Genomic DNA, 27,219 nt, shown 5'->3' with positions numbered 1-27,219 from the left:
AAATCCAGATTATCATCCCCCATTTAAATACCAAGGTCAATGTGAAGTCTAGAGCTCAGTGGGCAACATTAGCAGGGAAGTGAATAACAATGCTGAGAAGGTTGCAAGCTAAGGAGCATGAGGAGGTGAAAAGGGAACATAAAATGTGCTGCATGTTTCTTCTTTCAAAGCAGGAGCTACCTTATAATCACCAAAAACTTCAGTTGGAGGAGATACAAGCCTGGATTCAGAAGACTGACATAGAACAGAGGCGCTGGGAAACCTGATGTTATCCTCACAAACCTTTCCATATAGAGCTGGCCTCAGAAAGCATGCATCGCAACTGCCCTCCAATAACTGAAATTTGTTAAATGACAAATGATAGTGGCCTGGTCCACTGGGATCTGGTTTCTGAGGAAATTTCTGATAGGCTCTCTTCTAAGACCCTTTGATCAGGAATAAAGTTTTCCCTGCGTGGCCCCAGCTCCACCCAAGGCCTCACAGTCTCAGGCACCCAAGTGTCTAGAAATGTTCACAGGTGCTGGGTCATGGGGTTGGGATGGAGGGTCTACACTTGAGAACAACTCCTCTGCTCCTGTCTGTACGCGGAAGGCCATCCTGCCCTTTCTCTTTGAAGACTCTGCCTCCTCCACTTCAGCAGCACCCAGTCCTCTCCTTTCAGCACTTGAATTTTACTCCCTTCCCCTTCCACATTCTAGTCTTGGTTAACGGTTGTGATGGAGGGTGGGAGGCAAAGTGGCTTTACAAGCCGGCTTCTGAAACTTTTCATCTCCCGTTTAAGAAGGAGAAGAAAGAGACAGAGAAGGCTAGATGAATAGAAGTCGTAACCCTGCCGTAGCTCCTTATTATCTACTTTTCCCTTGAGAAGCAAGCTTAAGGAAGGCAGGGGCAATGTCTGTCTTATCTGCTGCTGCATCCTTGCTGCTAAGGCTATTTCCTAGTTTATGGTGGGACAGCAAATATTTGTGAAATGTTATTGGATAGGTGGACGGATAGATACTGCTTAGAAGCCATCATTATTCCTTACTAAAGGAGTTACTCTACCAAGAACTTGAGAGTATACAAGAGAAAATAGAAATCAGTATACATTTCCCCTTTTGATCTAAAGAGCCTCTCTTTTTAACAACAACGACGACAAAACCTTTATGAGTTGTGGAGGCCAAAGCAACTTCATCTTAGATGCTAATCTGCCATGTTGACTTTTGATTAATCCTTTTCCAGGAAGCCTTCTAAGATGTCTGGTTTATCTATTGTTCCTTGTATGAGAACATATACTTGTCATAAGTCCTGCCTGTACGTCAAAAGCACCTTGATGTTATCATACTTCAATTGTCACATACATCCCTTCTGAATCACGCAGGCCCCTTCCCAGTGGTATGTAAGCCCTGGGTCTGTTGCGGGACAATCAAAGACTGAAGAGACTGAAAAAAGTTCAGGAAAGTTTATTAAATTAAGGTGATCACCGGCTCAGCTAGTCTGAGCCCCAAACAAAGGGCTTTTCCCACTTTTAAATATCTTAAGGTGGGAACCACGTGAGGCGGGAAGCGAGCTACAGAAGCAAGAAACAAAGGCAGCATTACAACATTTCTTACATTTTGAGAAAGAAATGTCTTGCAGCCTAAACTTATCACTCTGGTGACCCTGCAGCCATGCAGGAATTCACCGGGCCTTAGGGGCATTAGGGGTTGACCAATTTGGACTTCAAAGAAGAAGTCATAGAGCAAGAACTCTGGGTCACAACATACTTGGGGCTGCCCGTTTCCAGGATCACAGACCGAATAACTAGTTTGGTTATAAACACAAGTTCTTGTATGAGTCCCTGTACACTCACAGTAGGTCTGGTATAACAGAGTTTTAGTCACACCTTTTCCGGACCAGGCTTCTATCATACAGTGATGACGGTCATCCTGGTCCCCTTTTATAACCATAGGTGAAAGAGTCAGTGGCTTCAGTATTACTAATATGATTAAACTTACACTATGCATGGGCACTTTTCTAGGCAACAAGCTTGGCAGCATTTGCAGAGATAACAGGACAGCAAAATAATTACTACAAGTAAGAGTGTAACTATGTTTGTAAATTTAAGCCACATTTACTTATGTATCATTGACTTCCTGAGGCTTCAGCCATGCATAGACAAGTCAGCTTCCGTTTGTGTGACTAGAGCAGGGCTCAATGTTTCCTCAAGCTTCAGTCGTGCGTGGACTGACCAGCCTCCGGTGTGGTCAGAGCAGGGCAGTTGTCCTTGTCAGCAGTGGCTTGATTTCACCACAGGATCAACCATGTCGGGTGGTCTGGGTTTTGTTGACTGGTCCACTGGTCCTGGGCGGTGGCTGTTGCTGGTTTCAGCCGGCTGTGATGAACCCAAGGTGTGATACTTGCAACTCTAACAGCAGTGGGGGTAGACAAGATCACAATATGGGGGCCATCCCATAAAGGCTCTAAAGTGGTTGGGTTCCCATCGTTTGACCCAGACAGAGTCTCCAGGTTGGAAGGGATGTACTGCATCTGTGAGGCTAACAGGTGTTCTTTCTCTTACTCACCCTGTATTTCCTGCATGGCCTCACCTAAGGCTTGCATTTGCCTTCTTAAGGTTAATTTCCCAATTTTTAAAATCTCCTTTTATCTGAGTTATGATGGGGGTGTCGGCCAAACACTATCTTACAGGGTGAATACCCAGTTAATTTAGTAGGAGTGCACCTGACTCAGAGAAGGACAATGGGCAGCACCTGGTCCCACCTTAGATGCGTTTCATGGTAGAACTTTTTTAAAAGCTGTTTGAGTGTCCAGTTTATTCTTTCAACTTTCCAGAACTCTGTGGGTGATAAGCTGTATGCAGTTTTCATTTGACTTTTAACCTCTGCGTCAGCTGTCGTATTATTTCTGCGACAAATGCTGGGCCATTGTCTGATCCTAAAGTTAGAGGCAGTCCGAATCTAGGAATAATGTCCTTTAGTAAGATTCTAGTTACTTCCTGAGCTTTCTTTGTCCTGATGGGAAATCCCTCGACCCAACCTGGGAAAGTGCAGACAAACACTAGCATGTACCGGTAGCCACCGGCCTGAGGCAGCTCAGTAAAGTTCACATGCAGGTTTTCACAGGGTGTAGCTCCAGTTTCCAGAATCCCTGAGGGCCATGTTGGCCCCTGCTATGGATTGTTTGGGGCACAAGTTAAACGTTACTCACAAATGGCTCGAGTGATGGCGGTTAGGCACAGCAATAGAAATGCCATCCTACAAGAGTCTCTAACGCAGTTTTTCCCATATGTGTTCCTTGATGAAACTGTTTTATGAACCGGGGGCTATTGCTTCTGGGATAGCTGGTGAGCCTCCTGTTTGAGAACTTCCACCAACTTCCTTTCTGGTAACTTCCACTTTCCTGCTCAAACCAAGCCTTTTCATTAGAGGAGTAGTTAGGGGGTTCCTTAAGGGGAAGCTCCAATAAGGGCATGGCAAAGATTTCCTCTTCCTTCTTAGTTACCTCTGTCATTGTAGCTCTTTTGGCTTCTCTGTCCGCCTTTCTGTTTCCTCTAGCCTTGTCACCTCCTCCTGTTTGATGCCCTTTGCAATTGATGACGGCTACTTCTTTTGGAGCCCATACGGCTTCTAAGAGCTGCTCTACTTACTTTTTATTTTTTATTTCCTTTCCTTCAGTAGTTAACAATCCTCTTTCCTTATATATGGCTCCATGGGCATGCAAAGTGGCAAAGGCATACCTTGAGTCAGTATAGATGTTTACTGATTTTCCTTTGGCCAAAAGCAACACCCTAGTAGGAGCTATTAGCTCAGCTCTTTGGGCCAAAGTTCCAACCGGCAGAGGACAGGCTTCGGCTACTGAAGTCAGTGTTGCCATTGCATATCCAGCCCATCTGACACCTTTAGATATGAAGCTGCTTCCATCAGTAAACTATTTAACATGTGGGTCTTTTAAGGGCTAGTCCTTTAAGCCTTTTCAGCTTGAGAAAACCTCATCCACAGTTTCCACACAACAGTGATACCCTGGGTCACACAATGGGGGCTTTCCGTGCTCCGCCCATTCTATTGGCAGCAGTGTGGCTGGATTTACAGTATTCACAGTCTCCAAGGTTATGTCGGGGTTTTTACACAAAAGTCCTTGATATCTTAACATCCTAGGGTTAGAAAGCCAGCGATGCCCCTTCTGCTCCATCAGGGTAACAACTGTTTGGGGCACCCAAATTATTACCATTCCTCTGTTGTTGGGACAGTAACGGTCATTATCATGGCTTTTCTTTGACCTAGATTTAGAGTCATGTCCCCTTCTGGTGCAAAGGAGATTTGTGCTTGCAATTTCTGGAGCAAGTCTCTTCCTAACAAGGGCACTGGACAATTTGGCATTCATTCTTCTAGTGTCCCATCTGCTTGCATCTCACACGTTGATTTCTCTCAAGCCTAGGTTTGCCCTCTTGTCCTGGCTTAACTTCCTGGTTTTGCCTAGTTTGTCCTTTATCATGACCGCAACCATGACCACATCCTCTCACAAAACAAGTTTCTCTTCCAACTAAGGCCGCCGCCAGCAAGTCTGCCTTTTCCTTAGTTCTGCATCTAGCTTTTCTCTTGGCCTCCTCATTCTGATTTACAAACACCTTAGTAGCCACCTAGATAAGTTGGGTAATATTCATGCCTTCAAACCCTTCTAACTTCTGAAGCTTTTGCTTTATGTCTTCTTGTGCCTGGCTTACAAATGCCGCATTAACCATACACTGATTACCCGCAGCCTCTTGGTCAAGTGGCATGTAAAGCTGGTAAGCCTCGCAGAGCCTCTCACAAAATTCACTGGGACTTTTATCTGGCTTCTGGCGGACCTGTGAGAGCTTTCCGATATTGGTGGACTTTTTCCCTCCAGCCTTTATTCCATTTAGGGGTGCCTCTTGATACCGCGGCGAACTTTGTAGCCCTTGAGCCTGGTTAGGGTCCCAGCCTGCATCAGCCTCTATCTGGAGTGCTTGTTGTACATACTGCCTGATATCTCTTGTGCCTGTGGGTACATTGTTCTCCAGCCACTGGAGAGTGGCTTGTATAACTCTACAGTGCTCTTCCATATTAAATAATGACAGAAGAAGTTGTTTGCAATCAGCCCAGGTGGGATTGTGAGTTAGGAAAATGGACTGCATTAGATCTATAAGAGCCTGAGACTTCTCTGTATAGGAGGGAGTATGTTGTCTCCAATTTAAGAGATCAGTAGTAGAGAAGGACTGATAAATGAAGAGCTGTTCTCCCCCTTGGACTTCATTCTGTGCATTCAAATAAATTTGTCCCCAGGTTTCTCAGAGTGGCATCTGCATTGCTTGCACGCGAACTGACCTAAGGCAGCTGACCTTATCCCCCTGGAGTTCCTCCCCTGGCTTTTCAGGCAAGGGCTCTGGCTCCTCTCTGCATGGTGTTGCCTGAGGGGTGCTTCCTTCTGAGTCTGAGTCTCCGGAGGTAGCCAGGGCAGCCTCCTATCTAAGCCTTGCCAGGGGCCAAGGGAGGATAAACTGGTGCATAGTGCGGTGGAATTTCTAACTCTTCAGGTGGGGCCTGTAGGACAGGTGTTTTGTTTTGTTTTGTTTTGTTTTGTTTTTGCTTTTCCTGTGACTCCTTTTCTTTTCCTGATGCCTTGCAGCTTCTTTCTATTGTTTCTGGTTTTGTCTTGGCCATTAGAGTCTTACAGTAGGTCTCGAAGCAGGCCTGCAGCCACTTAGGGTGGGTCTGAACTACATTTAGCCAGGAGTCAATATATGGAAACTGATCCAGGTGCCCAGGCTGTTCTCCAAGCCTGGTAACCACCTGAAACACTCAGCCAGTTATCTCCCTGTCTATTGTCCCCTTGGCTGGCCACCCTACGTTAAAATATGGCTGTTTTATCTCAAAAAAGATTCTCAGTTTCTGTGGAGTTAGCTTAACCCCATAATCACCATTAAAATCTTTTTTTAAAGTTTTTCAGCATGCACTCCAGTGGAGTAGGCTTTGACGCTTTTCCTCCCATTTCCTCCCTCACGACGTGCTTTCACTCTCACTTTCACTCTTGGATCCCCCAGACTGGGTCCTATTATAGGAGGTTCGGACACTGCTTAGCCAGGAGCATGCCTTAATTCCTGTCACAGCTACCTGCAGCCGTGGAGCTGGTCCTATGGGCCGTATGCAGTGTCCTAGGTCTGGTTTTTCCCACACTCACCTCGGAGCACACAGTCCACACTAAGAGATCTGTGCCTCCCCACATCAACCCTGCCTTGGTCTCTCCTAAGACCATCTTTCACACACTTTCACACACCTCCCCCATCCCCAAAATGATTTTCCTTTCTGACCGACTCACAAGCCTCACCTGCGTCTGGTGTCAGTTAGAGTGTGAGATTCATCTGAATCAATGGGCCTCTCCCATCGTTCCAACCCCCTTGGATTGGACTAGTTGTCATGCCCTGGGAGGTGACCAGGCTCCCCTTCCATCCTTATGGGACAGGTCTTGCCTTAGGGCCCAAACCTTACCGTGGTTCATATGTCTGCACACTGTTCCTGAGACTGTCCTGCAACCCTTTCCACTGGTTCCAGTTGTGCCGTCGGGGGAAGGCTCCGGAATGTGGAACGGCTGTTCTCCTTCTGGGCTAAAACTCTCCCAGCAGGACCAAGGACCCCAGATCTCCCACGTCCTGGGACTCTAGCCCACAGGCAAAGGAGACAGAAAATCTGCCATCTCTAATCCTGGACTGGCCCCCAGAAATGTTGTGGGACAATCAAAGACTGGAGAGAGCGAAAAAGGTTCAGGAGAGTTTATGAAGGTGATCACCGGTTCAGTAGGACATACGTCCAGAAAGTCTGAGCCATGAACAAAGAGCTTTTCCTACTTTTAAACATCTTAAGATGGGAACTACATGAGGTGGGAAGTGAGTTACAGAAGCAAGAAACAAAGGCAGCATTACAACATTTCTTACGTTTTGAGAAAGACATGTCTTGCAACCGAAACTTATCGGTCTTGTGACCCTGCAGTCGTGCAGGAACTTGCTGGGCCTGTAATAAACTTTGAGGAATGTGGAGTTGGGGAGTATAGATAAGGTCCACTGTTCACAGAGAGAAGATAGGCTGTTAATATTCCCTTTTAACTTCAGTGTAACAGTGGGGGGGGGGGGGGCGTCACACTTTGCAGTAACTTTAAGAGGATTTTAACATTTCTATTACTACCACTATTAGGTTAGAGTTGATTTCCTTAATTCCTTCTTCAGGTCTACAGGGCAATGGCATGAGGGTCCACCATCTTGTCTTGCCACTGTCCAGGACACACATATGGCTCTGTTCATAAGTCCCTATTAAATGCTTCTTTCTGAGAAACTGGATATGTCAGCCTTTTTCTTTGGCCTCGCAGCTTCCTTGGACTTTAAGGGTAGGTTTGCACAGACTCGCTCACTATGGAACATGACTTTTTTGTTCTTTCATGTATAATTTTAGTACCTCTAAACACATGTAGTAAAAAAAATGGTAAGAAGAATGATATAATGAATCATAGAGAACAGATGAGCTGGTTCAATCAGATTTGAAAGACAATGTGAAAAAGATCTAATGTAGCTCAAAAGGAGTGTCTTCCCCATTCATCTTTTAAAGGAATCATGCAGTTTGACGGGCTCAAAATCTTTTCCCAGCTCACTGGAGACTGCATGTGAAAATGGAAGAGGAATAGGCATTAGCTAAATGGAGCCCAGGACCACTATGGAGTGGAGAAGGCTGAGGAGTATGGCAGGGAGCCCTGTGGAGAGCTAGAGGCAGCAGGAGGGTATGGGGCATAGCAGGGAGATTAATTGGGGAGCTACCAAAACGGAAGGAAAAGAGTGAATCAACGAGAGACACCTCTTGCTTTGAACCACTACCAGTGGGCCCGATAGCTGCAACTGCCAAGCATATTACTCAAAATCACCCTGGCTGCCAAGTCCTAGTCTTTGGCAGCCTCTCCGCCTCCTGGGGCCAGATTCCCTTAAGGCCCCACAAGTCGTTTCATTCACTCACCTGTTTGCCACTTGCACAATCCCTGCACTGCCCTGCCCTTTGGGTCTGCCCATCCTCAGTGTTTTGCCTTTCCACAGCTAACAAAGCCCCAACAAAAAACGAGCTTCCCAATAAAAACAAGCTTCCACATAAAAGTGGCAGCAAATGCTTTTTGATTTTTATACTTTCATAACTTGCCTAAAATAAAATAATATAATGTCGTATCGAAATAAAACTGTAGTTGTTTCAAGGAACCATCTGCCTTAAACCCAGGAGTGATAGTCTGTCTGTGGATTTTAGTTTCCTCTTTGGTCATGAGCTGGTTAAAGGGAACACTGGTTGCCTGAACAGTCACACTTGCAACCATGATGCCTAAACATTGCTTTCTAGGCTTCCTCATCAGTTTCTTCCTTACTGGTGTAGCAGGTAAGTGTTTTGTTTCTTTTTAATTGCTCATAGCTTTGTCATCTGAGTCCGATCAAGGATCTGTTAGAAATAGCACTGGTGCTTTTTTGGACTTTATAAAGACTGCAGCTTTTGATGTCACTAAATGACCAGAGCAGGCATGGGGTTAGTGTCTATCTGCAGCTTGAATAACCCCACATACACTTAATGAGTACCCACTAAAGAAAAGGCTCTCTAGAGGGTGCAGAGACTTCATACAGAACAAATGCACATCCATCTCTCTCTCTCTCTCCCTCCCTCCCTCCCTCCCTCCCTTCCTCTCTCTCTCCCTCTCTTTCTCTCTGGCTCTCATTCACCTTAGAATGTCTTTTACCTTGAAGGAACACTATATCCTGGTGGTTACCAGCACAGGCTCCTAAGCCAAACTGTCGTAGTCTGGATTTCAGATCTGCCATTTACCATGTAGGAAAACTTGGGGACTTTACTTAACTGCCTCAATTTCCTCATTAGTTGAATGGGGATTCTAGGTCACTGTGAAGATTAAATAAGTTAATATATGCCAAATGCTTAGAGAAGTGCCTGGCACAGGATAGGGACCACAAACAGCAGGTGAGAATTTGTTTCTGGTATTTGTGGAAGACACTGCAGGAGTGTAGAGCATCTTATCACCACTGCATACTTCTGAGCAAGCCTGTAAGAATCCAAGTTTACAGATGGGTACCTCTCAGTGTAAGTGATTCAAGTAACTTGCCAGTTGTCTAGTGACTTATACATAAAAGCAATTCAAGCCTTAATCTTGCAGAAATGTTTGGATTTGAGAAGACTCTGGTCCTTGGTAACAGCAAGGGCACATTTAGCAAAATATGGCAGGAATTCAAATGCTACCAAAATGTTCCTGGCTCTGCGTCTTACCAAGCCTGTAACCTTGAGTATGAGATGCAACTTTTTAAAGCCTCAGCTTCCTCATCTGTAGAATGCGATAATAAAAATATTTACCTTACTTGGTGACTGTGGGAATTAAGTAAGTTGTAAAGCTTTGAACATAGTGCCTAATATAAGTTAATGTTCATATATGTTCAATGTTTGATGAATGCCAGCCAGAAGGAGGAGGAGAGAAGAAGGAAAAAGATAAAGTATACCCTCAGCTTCTAATTGGTCTGTCTCTTTCATTAGCTCCTCTCTCCCATGGCTTTGCTCTTGGCTTTCTGTTGGAGGGAAAAGGCAGGCTCTACAGTCAGACTGTCTGGATACAAAATCAGCTTCACCATTTGCTGCCTGGCAAGCTCCTTCGGGTCTCCAAGGCTTCGTTTTTTCAGTCTGTAAGAAGAAGACCATAATGCACAGTACTTTCCTCATAGAAGAGCTGGGTAAATTAAATGAGTGAATGCAGATAAAAGTCCTTCAGTGCCTAGGCCAGTGTTGTTACTGTTGGTGGTGGTAGCACTGATGTTACAAAAATGAGAGAAGAAATCCATAGACAGAGAGATAAAGGGCATTAAGCCATCTATCTTCATGTTAGCAAATCAATTCTAGGCAGGCCTTCAGGAAATTGTGCCTATCATCTCCTGAAAACTCCTGGAATTTTTATGTTCTAAAGATGATTGATCAGGCAGTGATTTTTGTGAGCAAAATCAATTGTGGCTGTAGACTCTTTCCAAGAACACAACACCATTTGATGCACTGATGGTGGTCCAAACAATAAAAGCGAAAACAAATTAAAAAGCAAATAACAGTATTCACACTATTTGGTTGGTAAGAAGAAAGGCCTGAGGAAACAGTCTTGTTCATTTGAAAATAACAAATCTTGAAAGTTCAGAGCTGAGACCATGGGCTTGGGAGTATTTTTTTAACTATCTCAATAATGTGATACAAATGAGCAAAGACTTGAAGGAGGTGGAGAAATGAACCATGTGAAATCCAGGGGAAGGTAGACCAGGAAAAGGGAAGGGCCAGTGCAGAGGCCCTAAGGCAGAGTCATCAGGGTCATGGTGGAGCAAGTGAAGGAGTCAACGCTGCAAACACAGGGGTCGGGGTGACAGAAGATGAGGTCAGGGAGAAAACAGAAGATATGCTCCCTGGCCGGGTGCAGTGGCTCACACCTGTAATCCCAGCACTTTGGGAGGCCGAGGCGGGCGGATCACTTGAGGTCAGCAGTTCAAGACCAGCCTGCCCATCATGGCGAAACCCCGTCTCTACTAAAAATACAAAAAAATTAGCCGGGCGTGGTAGTGGGCACCTGTAATCCCAGCTACTCGGGAGGCTGAGGCAGGAGAATCACTTGAATCTGGGGGGCAGAGGTTGCAGTGAGCTGAGATCGCGCCACTGCACTCCAGCCAGGGCGACGAGTGAAACTCTGTCTAAAAGAAAAAAAAAGATATGCTTCCTGACTCCTCCTCCTTCTGCCCAACTTCTTATCCCTTATAAGAAACCTTGAACCCTAAACAAAATTTTGCCAAAGTTCTCTTGCCTCCGTGTGACTAAAGGCAAGTGAGGTTGTAGCACCTATGTTGCATGATTCGAGGAAGAAAGCACAAGTCATGCCAGTGCAAAATTATCCCATCCCCTGCCATGATTAGTCTCAGAAACACTGGCCCCCCAGCAGGGTCTTGGTCTGTTTTCCTCATTAGCATGGCCATTTCATCTGAGGGATTATGCCTGGATACTTGGAGCCAGGATGTAGGCAGGTAAATGCAGCCATTCAGGAGTGGGACAGCAAAGGCAGACCTACTTGGAAGCAGGACCCAGCGATTGAGCAAGAACCTGTGAAAGGAGGGACTGAGATCTGGGCTGAGATCCTGGAGCCAGAATTGGTCCCTAGCAAATTTTGCTTGAGTAGTACCAATATAGTGGTTCCTAAGAAGATGGTTGTTGGTCTCAGTGTGGGTCCTTCATCTCAGTCATTATATTCCATTGCTATTTGGGGATAAAATAATAGCAATATTTTTTTACTACAATTTGCTTCCCCTACAGCCTGGGAAATAGGGTGGGAAGATAGCATGTACATGTTTATGATCTGGAACTCATCATTCTGAGACTTTAGCGTGTATCAAAATCATTGCATTGAAGATTCAAAATGTTGATTTCTGGGCTCCACCTCTACTATCTGCACATAGAGCAACTACTTTAGGGAATCCTGATGCAGGTATTCCATTGAAAACTACTGCTGGGAACAACAGTGCTCCTAGCAACGTTCAATGTTCTTCCTTCTCTTATTATCTTAGGAACTCAGCCAGCACATGAGTCTCTGAAGCCTCAGAGGGTACAATTTCAGTCCCAAAATTTTCACAACATTTTGCAATGGCAGCCTGGGAGGGCACTTACTGGCAACAGCAGTGTCTATTTTGTGCAGTACAAAATGTAAGTAAATTGAGCCTCCTTCAGCTGACAGAGATGGCACTGGGATAACATGTTCTAGAATGCAATGGAGTGTTAGGATCTGAGCTTTTTCTCCATTTCAGAGGGGTTGAGAAGAAGCCAAGGTCAGGATAGCAGTGACTCGTCTCCCCTGAAGGCTGCCTGGGGACTCAAAATGCATGACGGTATGCAGTGCATTGGGCAGATACTTCAGCCCTAGACCTGCACCAAGACCTCACAGGCTCAGCCTTCACCTCCATAGTGGAGCCTGGCACATGGTGGATTCTCAATACAAGTTTGTCAAGCGAATGTTGGAAGTAACTTATTTAGCACATAACAAATACTCAGTGAATGAAACTATTGATAGTTGAAAAAGAAATTGTGGCAAACATGGAGGTGAGTGTGTAAAATAAGTTTTTAATCTAAAAGTCACTTTCAGAGTGGATTTACTATTTAGAAAATTCTTTTCAAAAACTAATGAGTCTCGTAAGCATGAACACAAACTGGAACACGCTGCTGCATGTTCCTCTCGTGTGATACTCAGGCTACTCCTACTGGATCATTGCCAAAACTCAGATATAATCTACACCTTTCCTGGCTCAAGGCTTGGAAACAAACACTCCTGATTTGAAAATGTCAGGTTTTTCCACTCATATATTTTTGGGGGGCAAGGGGAGTTGAGGCTCAATCCTGTCTCCTGAAATCAAATGCAGCTATGGCCAAAATAGCAATTTTTATCCCATAAATTCATCCATGTCTCTCCAGCATGGGGTAGGTCCTAGGTCAGATTTTCCCTCTAATTAATTTCAGAATGAATATCCCCAGAAGCATCTCCATCTTTAACCACTACTACTTCTCTCTACATATCTTATGTAACAATTGTAAAATTTGCAAATCTTTACAATGATCGTTTCTTCATTACAAAAGTAGATTTGTGCATAGCTGGAGATACTTTCAGCATGTAGGAAGTAAAGATTGGTACTATTTTTATACTTCTCCTTGAGCAGTATAAATAGGTCAAAAGTGAACCTATTTGTAGACCAAAGTACTAAGAAGATTAGAAACTGTTTTACCATGCATCTAATGAAGATTAAACTTCAGGACCTCATGCAAGGATTTTATATTTATAAATCTTTCCTTAAAGAGGACTCCCAAGCTGCTATGGTTTGAGTTTGTCTCCACCAAAATTCATGTTGAAATTTGATCCCTAGTGTGGTGATGTTGGAAGTGGGGCCTCCGAGGAGGTGTTTGGATCATGGGGATGGAGTGCTCATGAATGGCTTGGTACCATCATTGCTGCAGTTGAGTGAGTTCTCACTCTTGCCAGACTGAATTTGTCATGGAAATGTTTCTATCAGAGTGGTCGTTGTAAAGCCAGGATGCCCCTTGAGTTTGGTCTCTTCACGCGATCTGTTTTCCCCATGGACCTTCTCCAGCATGTTCTTATGCAACATGAAAAGCTCTCACCAGAAGCCAAGTGGATGCTGGCAGCACACTTCTTGTAACTTCCCAGGCTGCAGAACATGGGCTAAATAAACCTCTTTTCCTTATCAATTAGCTAGCCTCACGTGTTCTGTTATAGAAACACTAAATGGATTAAAAAGATTATATAAATTTCAGACCCCAGAATACCTGAATCCATTCCTGTCTCTAAGGGATTTTCAACAGCACAGGACAAATTTATAATTTTGCAAACTTTCACTTTGGTGTATCCAGTTCATGGACTATAGTACTGTTATATCCCTCACATTTAGAATGGGATAAACAATGAGATATTATGTTAAAAGAGAAGTCAGTCATTACAGCTAAGTTAAAGACTTATTATAAATAAATAATAATTTTAAAACATCAAAGTATACTCAATACATGTTGTGGTACTGCTTTAATTGTGATAGAATGAAATTGCTATCACCATGTAGATTACTGAGTACAGATACTGTCAACCTTCCTTATTATGTGTCTAGAAAGTTAGATTTCAAGTCTTTCAATAAATAATTTGGGAAACTTTTCTCCCCAGACTCCAATTCCTTCTCTGTTCCCCACCATCACTTTGTTGCATTGGTCTGATTTATGGCAGGTAAGGAAACAAAGCGTGAATCTTCCCTTTGACTATTACACCATCCTGTGGCCTCAGGCTGAGTCAACCTCTCTGCCTCTTGCCTCACTACCTTTTTTCATGGGTTTCACTCCCCCTCTCCCAACCTCTAATTACAGGGCTCCATATATAGTCCTCACTAAAACTTCCCGTTAATTTTCAATAAAGAGATTAATCATGTATGTTGGGTAAGCAGCACCTGAGATGAAAAGTGGTAGCAACTTCTCAGAAGCAGCCACATTACTCAATAGCGAGCTGATGAGAAGTGATGAAAAACCACAAACACTCAAAACCACAGAGCATTAAGGATGTGGAGAGTGAGTATTCAAAAATGGAAGTCAGTCCTCACACCTGAAAGAACATTATGCCAACTATTAAAAAATAAGTTAAAACCCTTATGTTAGTGATACAGAAAGTGTCAGGGATGTTTATCTTCCAGCAAGACAGCACTTCAGGTAATGCTGTGGCTTCTATGTGTCCCCCAAAAGCTCATGTGTTGGAAACTTGATCCTAATGCAGCAATGTTGAGAGGTGGGACTTTGGGGAGATGATTGGGTCATGAGGATTCTGCCCCCATGAATGGATTCATCCATTGATGGATTAACGAATTAAAGTGTTATTGAGGAAGTGGGCTAGTTATAAGAAAAGTTGGTCTGTTTTTTATATATATATGTAAAAGCCATGTCTCTTGAATGCCTATGACATCCTCTGCCACCTTAAATCTCTGCAGAGAGTCCCCACCAGCAAGAAGGCCCTCACCAGATGTGGCTCTTAGACATTAGACTTCCTAGCCTCCAAAACTGTAAGAAGTAAATTCCTTTTCTTTATAAATTACCCAGTCTCGGGTATTCAGTTACAGCAACAGAAAATGGACTTAGACAGTTAATAAGAAGGAATTTTTTTAAAGCTTCTGAAAAGTAGCCATAAGCTATCATGGTGATATTGATACTAGAATCAGGTATAAAGAATTATCAGTCTGAAAATATTGAAGACTCCTTGAGTGGAGAAAAGAAACTCAGATCTTTGCCTTTTCCCCGCTACAGATATGGACAGAGACAATGGAAAAATAAAGAAGACTGTTGGGGTACTCAAGAACTCTTTTGTGACCTTACCAGTGAAACCTCAGACATACAGGAGCCTTATTACGGGAGGGTGAGGGCGGCCTCGGCTGGGAGCTACTCAGACTGGAGCATGACGCCGCGGTTCACTCCCTGGTGGGAAAGTGAGTTCCATGGAGTTTCTTTGCCCTTGTTCTTCCTGCTTTTGGACAGCCCTCCCAGAGCACGGCTAGTGACCAGGCCTTGTGCTTTGCTGAAGGCTCTACATAGTTATCTCATTTGGTCTAATTATCAGAACAACTCTAGGAGATAGTTTTTATTATCCTAATTTTCTAGCCCAGAACATCAAGATGTAGAGGCTTTAGTCATTGGTCCAGTCTCATGACCTGTATTATACAAGTCAGGGTTCACATTTACTGCATCTGACTGAAGAGCCTGTGTGTGTGTGTGTGTGTGTGTGTGTGTGTGTGTGTGTGTGTGTGTGAGACAGGGTCTTGCTTTGTCACCCAGGCTGGAGTACAGTGGCACGATCTTGGGTCACTGCAACCTCTGCCTCCCGGGTTCAAGCGATTCTCCAACCTCAGTTTCCCAAGTAGCTAGGATTACAAGCGTGTGCCACTATCCCTGGCTAATTTTTGTATTTTTAGTAGAGACGAGGTTTCACCATGTTGGCCAAGCTGGTCTCAAACTCCTGACCTTAGGTGATCCGCCCCCCTTGGCCTCCCAAAGTGCTGGGATTATGGGTGTGACTCACCATGCCCAGCCCTCCAAAAAGTATTTTTAGACAGCAGAATTTGTCATAGTGCCCTAGTCCTTCCCCAAACATGAGGGTTAAGTTCATGAAAATAGAAGAATTTTCTGTTAAGGAAATTAGACTTTTAGTCTCACCTCCCCAAAAAGGCAGACCAAAAGTGCTTTCTCAGTATCCATCCTGAATGATATTTATTCCTCTTTTAGTTTAGTCACAATCATAGAATAATATAATCTAAGATATAGGTGATAAAATGAACCATTACCAACAGACATTGGCTAAAATAGTAGGGAAAAGAGAGAGAGAGAAGGGGTTTAATGTATAGATATAAAGATGTGCATAAATAGAACAAGAAAGAAAATAAAGATATTTACCACAGTCCTCATAATTGCAACTAATCATGAAGCTGTAGTTAATATTTATGACTTCTTCCCTCATTATAAACTCAACATTCATCTTCTTTTCAGCCAGCACTTCAGCTTTTTATCCATGAGGAGTTTCAGTCCTTTTGGTGTTTCCTATCTCAGCTTGACCTAACCTTACATTATTTTTTATTGCTGAATAGAGAAGCTCTAAGAGGCACACTTGAGGCTACCAAGAATTCTTCCACCTGACCCCGATGTATTTATTACTGTATTATGCCTTGAAAATCAGAATGAATCACCCCAGACAATATAAGAACCTCATTTTCTTTTTGTTAGCTAAATGGCACAAGGAGCTCCAAATGGTCAGGAGAGAGCCTCAACTTCCAATTTTTGGAAACCATTTTTGTTATAAACCAGAAGAATTCAAGGCCAAGCATATGGGAAACAAAAACATGTCATCATGTCATGAGTTGTTCTCTATGGATAACAGTCAGAGTTGCCCCTCTCACTTCCACTTCTTGTATCCTAGACCAGAATTTGGTCTGAATTCTGTCTATGGAAGAAATAGCACCATATATTGGCCCCAGGCTTAGTGAAACATTTACCAATTGGAGCGTTTACCAATTCATATGCCAATTCACAAGACATCTCTCAAACTGAGTTTTCAATTATCCATTTCACCTTCCTATAAAGTCATGGATTTCTGAGTGACAAATATATGATATATATTTGTCCTGTGGGTCTTGAGACCTTACTTCACTCTTTTCACATTAACTTAAGTTCTTTGTCATAAGCAATATATTGTGGAGTACTATGCTCATGAATAAGGCATTGACTACATCTATGGGTGTATGTGTGGTCCCAGGAGTGATGATGGGTCTGCTGATAAAAGCATTGAAGCAGTAAATAAAAATCTTTAAACAGAATCTGTAACCAGAATCTATACCCAGCAGTAAAGAAAAACTATAACCAGTGTCTCTTGCCCCCTCCGTTTTGGAAGGGAACAAAAAAAAACCTACCTGCAACGAGATGGAAGATGAGAGCCCCTGGAATATGGCACTATACTAGGGGTTCAACATTGATCTTCCTTCCTGGAAAGGAAGATCACTCTGCAGTGATACTCTGAAGGTCAGACCAAATTTGGTAAGAGGAGATCCATATTGTTAAGTCTATATATATCCTCCATCATGTAACTATTTTGTTCAAGAGTCCATAGAGCAACTATAGGACACTGGGGAAATAGATTGTCACTGCATCCACTTAGATTTTTTAAAACAGCCTTATTGAGGTATAATTCACACAGCTTATACTTTAAGCATATAGCATACAGTTTAATGGTTTTTACTATATTCACAAATATGTACCACCATCATTCATGGTCAATTTTAGAACATTTTTATCACCTCAAAAAGCAACTCCATACCCTTTGGCTATCACCTTCCAGTCTTGCCATTCCCCTAGCCCGCAGCCCTGGCAACTATTAATCTTTCTGTCTCTATAGAGTTCCCTGTTCTGGATAGACTCATAGCATACATGATTTTTTTTTGACCAGCTTCTTTCACTTAACATGTTTTCAAAGTTCATTCAGATTGTAGTATGTATCAGTACTTCATTCCTTTTTGTGGCCAAATAATAGTACATTATATGGATATACCACATATTATTTATCTGTTCCTCAGTTGATAGACATTTGGGTAGTTTCTACTTTTTGGCCATTATGAATAATGTTGCTATAAACAGTCATGTAAAAATTTTTGTGTGGGAGTTTTTTTGGTTTTTTTCTTGTTTGTTTTTTTGAGAGACAGGATCCTACTCTGTCACCTAGGCTGGAGTGCAGTGGCACAATCATAGCTCACTTTAGTCTTGAACCCCTGGACTCCAGCAATCCTTCTACCTCAGCCTCCCAAGTAGCAAGGACTATCAGGCATGTGCCACCACGCACAGCTGGGCATACATATTTCTCTTCGATATATACATAGGAGTGGAATTGCTGGGTCTCAAAGTAACTCTATGTTTAATCATTTGAGAAAATGCCAGACTGTTTTCAAAGCATGTGCACTATTTTACATTCCCATCAGCAATATATGAGAGCTTTGATTTTTCCACTTTTTTTTTTTTTTTTTTTTGAGATAGAGTCTCGCTCTGTCGCCCAGGCTGGAGTGCAGTGGCCGGATCTCAGCTCACTGCAAGCTCTGCCTCCCGGGTTTATGCCATTCTCCTGCCTCAGCCTCCCAAGCAGCTGGGACTACAGGCACCCGCCACCTCGCCCGGCTAGTTTTTTGTATTTTTTAGTAGAGACGGGGTTTCACTGTGTTAGCCAGGATGGTCTCGATCTCCTGACCTCATGATCCGCCCGTCTCGGCCTCCCAAAGTGCTGGGATTACAGGCTTGAGCCACCACGCCCGGCCGATTTTTTCACACTTTTACCAATCTTTTTTGACTATAGCCATCCTAATGGATATAAAATGGTATCTCAAGTGGTTTTTATTTGCATTTACCTGCTAATTAATGATGTTGAGCTTCTTTTTTATGTGTATTGGCTATTTTGTACCTTCTCTGGAGAATTGTACATTGAGATCCTTTGCCCATTTAAAAAATTTAATCATATCTTTTGATTTTTGAGTTGTAAGAGTTCTTTATATATTCTGCATACCAATGTCTTATCAGATATATGATTCTCAGCTAGCTCCTCCCATTTTGTGGGTTGTCTTTTTTACTTTCTTGATGGTATCACTTGATACCAAGTTTTAAACTTTGATGAAATCCAATTTATCTATTTCTTCTTTTGTTGCTTGTACTTTTGGTGTCATATCTAAGAATCCTTTGCCAAATCCAAAATCATGCAGATTTACCCTATATTTTCTTCTAAGAGTTTTATAGTTTTATGTCTTACATTTAAGTCTGATTCATTTTGAGTTAATTTTTGTATATGGTGTGAGGTAAGGGTCCAATATTATTTTTTGACATATGACTATCCAGTTGTCCCAGCACCTTTTGTTGAAAATTATCCCCATTGAGTGTTCTTGGCACACTTGTTGAAAATCAATGGACCATAGAAGTGTGGTTTATTTCCAGACATTCAATTCTATTCTATTGATCTATACATTTATCATTGTGCCCATACCACACTATTTTGATTATTGTTGCTTTGTAGTAAGCTTTGAAATTGGGAAGGGTGAGCCCTCCTCTTTGTATGTCTTTTTCAAGATTGTTTTGACTATTATGGGTTCCTTACAATTCTCTAACCACCTAGATTTTTTAAGACTGCTTTTCAGTATGAGCCTTTTGCCTTGCATTCATATGGCCACAGAAATATTCACATTCTGTACCCTAGTACTTAGGGATCCATCCATACACCTCTTCTAACTGGTGCAAGGTCCAATTAGAACCAAATTAATTGGATCATGTCCAAAATGCTAGATGCATTTCCCCCCAACTCTCTAATTAGCAAGAAGGTGGAATAGAGTTGAGCAAACTAATTCATGGTAACTCTCACGTTGTTTCTTGGATACATTGAAACTCAAGGCCAATACACTCAACCAGCAATTGTCTAGTGAGGAAAAGGAGATTTCATGACTAAACTGATGAACAGCAGTGAAGGGAATTCACAGATCAGTTTGATTATTATATTCAAGCCTAGAAATAGGGTCACATTCAAATTAACTTATCAAACAAAACTTCCTTCAGTCTAAGCCATTAGGCCAGTCAGGTAAGAATAACCAAAGACATTGACTGACACAGCTTTAGCTCAATTCTATTTAAATTGGGATAGTATTGAGTTAAGAAGGGTTTGTGTGTTTTCTGTATAACCACTCTCCCTAAAAAAATCAGAAAAGAAAAGAAAAAAGCTTTAGACTGGGTCCTTTAAAAAGTCATTTGATTTCAGGCCTCTTAGTAGAAGAGTAAGAAACCCAGTCTATAGCTACTACTCTTGTTGATGCAATAGTGAGAGAATCACCCACTCAGCTGCTTCCTCGCCCCCAGCTTTGCACTCTCTTACCACAGCTCCTAAGAACTTCTGAAGGACATATTTCAAAAAACATGTTTCTAGGTCCTCAGGACAGCATGTTCCCGGCATCTGTGATATAGACTAATGAGCCAGCTGCATGCATTGGCTCCTCTGACACCTGTTTTTGAGCAGCAGTATATTATCTTAGATTAAGAAGTTATGATTTATGGTTTCTATCTAGAGACAAAGCAATATTTTAAAAACATTAAAAATAAAACAAAATAAACTTTCTTCAGTTAAAAGCAGCATTTAATACTTATATTTCAGTATTATTTGACCCTTGAATTGCTTGGATTAAAAATAGATGTGAAAGCCAGGTGCATTGGCTCCATGCCTGTAATCCCGGTGCTTTGGGAGGCCGAGGTGGGAGGATCACTTGAGGCAAAGAACAGAGCATTCCAAGCAAGGGAACAGCGTTTGCAAAGGCTCTCTGGCATAGCAAATGCAACGGACTGAAAGACAAGCAGTATATTGAAGAAGAACATGCAGGAAGGGGTCTATAATGAGGTGGGACTGGAAAGGTAGGGCATGTACAATAATTTTTTAAAGAGTTGTGACTTCCTCCAGAAAAAAGTAATTTTACTCGAGAGCCATATGATCAGACTTGTGTATAGGAAAGGTCATTTTGACTATATTTGGGGGAACAGGTTGGATGCGGATAAGTGAAGTAGTAGGTTACTAATAATAGTCTACAGGAGACAGAATTTGGCTGATGAAAAGGACTAGAGAAAATTTATTCCTGGAGGGACATTTAGTAAGAAAAATTGGCAGGACCAGGTGATAGATTGAATATAATGGTGAAGAGAACACGTCAAAGACTACTTCTAATTTTCTTGCATGCATAATGGCTGAGATGTTTTTGATGGGGTTTGATGAAAAAGACCAGTTTGGTGGGATGCAAGGCAATAGAGATTATAAGTTTGGTTTTGAATACGTTAAGTTTAAGATGCTTTTGAGAGATCCAAGGGACAATCTCTTCAGATCCAAGACTCAAAGGTAAAGTCTATTAGAGACAAAAATCTGTGAGTCATTTCATGCATACAGTACAGTGGGCATTGATAGGATTGCCTAGGGAGAGAGTAGTGATAGGCAGTTTTGAGTAAGACCAGATATTGAGGGATTCTCACCCAAAGATGCCTGAGTAAGAAAAATCTTAAAAGGAGACTAAGAAGCAATAGCCAAAGAGGTAGGAGGAAATCTGTGGGCTGATACATTCATGAATAGTGTGGGAAGGTAATATTTCAAGGAGAGAGCTGTTAACGAGTAAAGTGCTATGAGGTCAAATAATCTTGACTTGGTCTTGTAACACAATCACAATCCAGTGAATGGGTCAAGAAATCTAGCATCACCGATCATAAGCCAGGAGCCCTGAGATGTCCGCAGCTGACTCGCTGATAGGCCAATGCCTGAAATATGTGCCTGACTACAAAAAGGACATGTGTATTTAAAGTTAACTATCACATTATTCCAATATAGTTGGAAAGTGATTTAAAAACTTATGGTTCCAAATTAAATAGCCTGGGAGTAGGAAACTCTCTTCTTCTAAAACACTTAGAAATTCTGGATAAAATAAAACACATTCTCCAAACTCCACAGAAAGGCAATAATGAAAATAAAGGGAATCCTCGGGGGGCCAAAACAAAGTACATGGAAATCAAAGGGGAACCAGAGGATCGACATAGTGACCCAGCTGCCCTGAGGGTGTTTGCTGGATGTGGTAACTAGACCCTGAGTGGTAACAGCCACTCCCAAGACAAAAGACAAGGTTTTAGGCCAGCACAAGGTAGGGAGTTATAACTAATACCCACACAAAAATCTTAGAACCTCCAAGGGCTACACTGTCAATAAAAAATCAGACTAGCCTAGGTGTAGTGGCATCCACCTGTAATCTCAGCTACTCAGGAAGCTGAAGGAGAATCACTTGAGTACAGGAGTTAGAGACCAGCCTGGGCAACATAATGAGATCCTGTCTCAGGAAAAACCCAAAAGCAACCAACCAAACAAACAAACAAAAGGCGGACTAAGAAAGCCCTTCCAATAAACAGAGGAAAGTAATTTGTATGTTTCCGTCTTTACTCTGCTAAGAATCTAACACCCCCTAAATTTATAAAGGTTTGAGATTCAAATACACGTGCAATTTTCTTTTTTCTTTTTGTTTTTGTTTTTTGACATGGGTCTCACTATGCCGCACAAGCTGTAGTGCAGTGGCATGACCATAGCTCACTGCAACCTCAGCCTCCCTGGGCTCAGGTGATCCTCCCACCAAGCTGATTTGTCATTATACATAATGTGTCTGTATATAATACATTCATTTGATGATTTCTCAAAGTTTTACTTTTTTTCTCCAGCAAAAATAGATCCTCCAGTCATGAACATAACCCAAGTCAATGGATCTTTGTTGGTAATTCTCCATGCTCCAAATTTACCACAAAGATACCAAAAGGAAAAAAATATATCTATAGAAGATTACTATGAACTAGTATACCGAGTTTTTATAATTAACAATTCACTAGAAAAGGTAAGTTCAGATGAATAGATATATTTAGTGTTTTCTCTTTTGTTTATTTAACCAGTATTTTGGTCATATGAGATGTCCTCTTCTGCTACTCTGCCTCCTTTTATTTTTCCTTATCTTTAATTCCTTCTTACTCTCAACCAGTATTGATCCACCATTGGTGCTGGCATCACCATCAGAATGTGTGTGTGCCCTTTCCATCCTTCGGTTTGTCTCCACGGTTTTCCCTGCATATCTAAAGATTGGTATTAACAGTATTTAATTCCATGTGACTGCCACAAATAATCATTTTTATGGGCTTCGCATACTTTATTTATTTATTTATTTTATTTATTTTTAGACCAGGTCTCACTCTGTCCCCCATGCTGGAGTACAGTGGTGATCATAGCTCACTGTAGCCTCTAACGTATGGGCTTAAGTGATCCTCCTGCTTCAGCCTCCTGAGGAGCTGGGACTACAAGCATGCACCATCACATCCAGCTTTTTTTTTTTTTTCTTGTAGAGGCGAGATCTCACTATGTTGCCCAGGCTGGCATGAGCCACTATGCCCAGCCTCACACCTTATTTTAAAATAGCTTTTGAATCACATGATTATTTTTGTGCCAGTTTTGCTTTTTTTTTTTTTTTTTTGACACAGGGTCTGTCTGACTCTGTCATCCAGGCTGGAGTGTAGCAATGCAATCACAGCTCACAGCAGCCTCAACATCCTGGGCTCAAATGATCCTCCCACCTCAGCCTCCCAAGTAGCTGGGACTACAGGTACATGCCACCATACCCAGCTATTGTTTTTTGTACTTTTAGTAGGGACAGGCTCTAGCCATGTTGCCTGGGCTGGTCTTAAATTACTGGGCTCAACTGATCCGCCTGCCTTGGCCTCTCAAACTGGTGGCATTACAAACATGAGCCAACATGCCCGGCCCTGCTGTGGTATTCTAATCTACCATCGGTGCTTCTGTCTGGACTTGGTGGATAATTGAATTTGTTCCTTTTTTGGTGTCATCTAAGATTAGGGGTTTTTGTTGTAAGGAGCAGAAACCACAGTCCAACTTGTTTAGAAACAAAGGAGGGAGGGATTATTAGGAGATAGGCAAGCAATCTCAGGGACAGAGGCAGGACTTAGAGCGCCGGCAGGCTTAGTGGTGACTGGGAAGGGAAACAGAAGTCAGTTCTAAGGGATCCTGCTCTGTCTCTTGGACTTTCTGTCTCTCTGTGGCCACAGTTGCATACCTGTAGTTATCTCTGCTCATCTCGCTGCACACCATTCTCGCTGCACACTTTAAATTCTTAAAAAGAAAGCCAAGTCGGGTGGCTCATGCCTGTAATCCCAGCACTTTGGGAGGCTGAGGCAGGCAGATCATTCGAGGTCAGGAGTTCAAGACCTGCCTGGCCAACATGGTGAAACTCCGTCTCTACTGAAAGTTCAAAAATTAGCCTGGCGTGGTGGTGTGCATCTGCAATCCCACCTACTTGGTAGGCTGAGGCACGAGAATCCCTTGAACCTGAGAGGCAGAGGTTGCTGTGAGCCGAGATAGTGCCACTGCATTCCAGGCTAGGCGATGGAGTGAAACTGTGTCTCATACAACAAACAAAATTCTTAAAAAGAAGACTCTGACCACAGGGTCAACCAGCCAGCAGCCCTCAAGGAGAAGTCAAGTTGCACCTACACAGCTACTTGCCTTGTCCCTTTACCTTTACCTAGGCTATGGCCTAGGACTCTAGGAAAGAAGGGTGTGTCTGGGAAGAAACCCCACAACCCATCTACCGCTGTGACCATGTACAACTTGTTAATTTAAACAAAAATACAGCTGTGACTTAATGACAGCCATTTACCAACTGATTATTTTCTCTCTTGTGTATAGGAGCAAAAGGTTTATGAAGGGGCTCACAGAGTTGTTGAAATTGAAGCTCTACCACCACATTCCAGCTACTGTGTAGTGGCTGAAATATATCAGCCCATGTTAGACAGAAGAAGTCAGAGAAGTGAAGAGAGATGTGTGGAAATGCCATGACTTGTGGAATTTGGCACTCAGCCATGTGGAAATTCTGAAGCTCCCTGAGAATGGGATGACTCGTGTTTGAAGGATCTTATTTAAAGTTGTTTTTGTATTTTCTTAAAGCAATATTCACTGTTATACCTTGGGGACTTCTTTGTTTACCCATTCTTTCATCCTTTATATTTCATTTGTAAACTATATTTGAACGACATTCCCCCAAAAAATTGAAATGTAAAGACGAGGCAGAGAATAAAGGGTTCTATGAAATTTGGAACTTTATCTCTGAATGTAACATCCCTAATAACAACCTTCATTCTAAGACAGCAAAATAAAAATTTAACAACCAATGAATAGTATTTAAGAAAATGTTGAAATAAGTTTTTTAAAATAGCGTTACAGACTGAAGCAGTCCTGAAGCAATAGGTTTTCACTCTCTTATTGAGCCAATTAAATTGACATTGCTATGACAATTTAAAATTTCTATATGGATGAATATTTTTCATGCATTTCTATTTTATATGAATATATTTTATGTATTTATTATTATTAAATATTTCTACTTAATGAATCGAAATTTTGTTTTAAATTCTACTTTAGGTAAATAAGAACAGGTGTTGGGGGAAAAAACTTATGATTTCTAGATTGATATCTGAATTAAAACTATCAACAACAAGGAAGTCTACTCTATACAACTGTCCCTCATTTAAAAGATGCATTAAGGTTTTCTTTTCTATGTTTGTTTTTGTTTTGTTTAGTTTTTAATCCTGTCTTAGAATAATTTATCTTTATCCTCAAAATTAAATGTAATTTTTTTAGTGACAAAGAAGAAAAGAGACCTCATTACTCAACCTTTCTGGCCAAGTATGTCTTGCTTGTGGCACCTTCCTCATCTCTATACAGGAGGATCCCATGAATGATGGTTTATTGGGAACTGCTGCAGTCCATGCAGAGAACTCAGCTTGAAGCTGGAAGCACACAGTGGGTAGTAGGAGAAGGACTGGTGTTGGTGGGTGCCTACAGAGATAATAGAGCTAAACAAAGCCCTCCAAACTGGCCCCTCCTGCCCACTGCCTCTCCTGAGTAGAAATCTGGTGACCTAAGGCTCAGTGTGGTCAACAGAAAGTTGCCTTCTTCACTTCAGGCTAAGTCTTTATTATGTTTAAGGTTGTCTTTCTAGTGAGGAGATACGTATCAAAGAACATTTGTACAATTCCCCATGAAAATTGCTCCAAAGTATGATTAACAATATAGTCAGTGCTTCTGGTTATATACAAGTAATCAGTGATAAATGGATTTAAAAATATTCAGAAATGTATTGGGGGCTGGAGGAGAATAAGAGGCAGAGCAAGAGCTAGAGAATTGGTTTCCTTGCTTCCCTGTATGCTCAGAAAACATTGATTTGAGCATAGATGCAGAGACTGAAAAAAAATTTACTTTGATCTCTGTTTTTGAATTATTATTTATATCTTGCTTACTAACTTTTTTGCATTTTGTCCTCTTGTGGGGAGGGCAATGAATTAAGAGTAATGGGGTGGGTGGGGAGTAAGTAAAATTTCAAACAGCATTTTAGTGAATGCAGTTCAGTAGTCCTGAAGCCTGATTTAATAAAACAAAATTCATTTATGGTTGTTTCATGAAAGTTATTAGATAGCATCAAATTTTGTTTGTATGTTGTTTGCCTTGCTCTGGTTTTGCTTTTGTGCTTAGGCAAGTGCAAAATACTCTGTGAAAATCATAATTGTCATCTTCTTCATTGTGTTAGGGATATATTGTCACACGATTTCAATAAATCCTTTAATTTTTTGCTTTGCATTTTAGAATATTTGTTATTTGAGCTTTTAAAAGAAGAATACAATGTTTACATCTGCCAGATGAAATTCTAGTTAAACATCTTAGGCCCACACGAAGTTCCAACTAGGAAGGAGCAAACAGTGTTGAGCCTGACTGAGCTTGCCATGTGATCAAATGCAATCACAAATTACAGCTGCTCAGGCCAAAAGCATTGAGGTTATCTTTGTCTCCCCACTTTTTTTCACATCATATATATTCAATGCACCAATAAATTCTATTGATCTACCTCCAAAATACAACACTTCTCAGAACTACCTATTCCAGGCCACCATCCAGAAATCTCTGGATGGTCACTATGGCTACCTCACTGGTGTCCCCATTTTGCTTGTCTCCCTCCAGTTTTGTCTTAACAGGGCAGCCGGCATGAGCCTTGGAACATAAATCAGATCATGTCACTTTCCTGCTCTAAAACCACCAATGGCTTCCCATCTCATAAGGGTAAAAACCAAAGTCTTCATAATGGCCTCCAAGGCACTGTATGACCTGTTTCCTTTCCTCATAATCTCCCCGTCCTCACTCTCTAATTCTCACCTTGCTCACTCTGCTCCAGCACACAGACCTCTTGTTTGCCCTCAAATACCAATGCCCTAGGCTTCTGGGTTTTTGCACCTGCTATTTGCTGGAAGGCTGTATCCCCAGGTTTCCATAGATTCACTTCCTCACCTCTGTCAGATCTTTGCTGGAAGACTGCCTTATCAGTGAGGCTAACTTCACTATTCAATTTAAAATTGCAACCTACCCTCTGCAGTGATCTGTACCACTCAGTTTCCTTCCTGGCACTTAAATCACCTGACATGCTATAGTTTGCTTGTTGACCTTGTTTATTGTTTATCTTCCTACTCTTCCACTAGAATG

The 27,219-nt window shown here is 42.0% G+C and overlaps 1 protein-coding gene across 1 annotated transcript; it reads left to right on the top strand.

The window, feature by feature from the left end:
* Window positions 1-8,332: 8,332 nt before the first annotated feature.
* On the top strand, window positions 8,333-26,325 carry IL22RA2 (interleukin 22 receptor subunit alpha 2). Its single transcript, XM_005551952.5, has 5 exons — window positions 8,333-8,393; window positions 11,594-11,729; window positions 14,865-15,043; window positions 22,353-22,522; window positions 24,379-26,325. Exons 1-5 carry the CDS (start codon window positions 8,333-8,335, stop codon window positions 24,526-24,528), a joined length of 696 nt encoding a protein of 231 aa, XP_005552009.2. The 3' UTR covers window positions 24,529-26,325.
* The last annotated feature ends 894 nt before the right edge of the window (window positions 26,326-27,219 follow it).

The sequence above is a fragment of the Macaca fascicularis genome, chromosome 4 (genome assembly GCF_037993035.2).
Source record: "Macaca fascicularis isolate 582-1 chromosome 4, T2T-MFA8v1.1".
Lineage (NCBI taxonomy): Eukaryota > Metazoa > Chordata > Mammalia > Primates > Cercopithecidae > Macaca > Macaca fascicularis.
The sequence above is the reverse complement of the archived record's forward strand: the minus strand, read 5'-3'. Positions and strand labels throughout refer to the sequence as shown.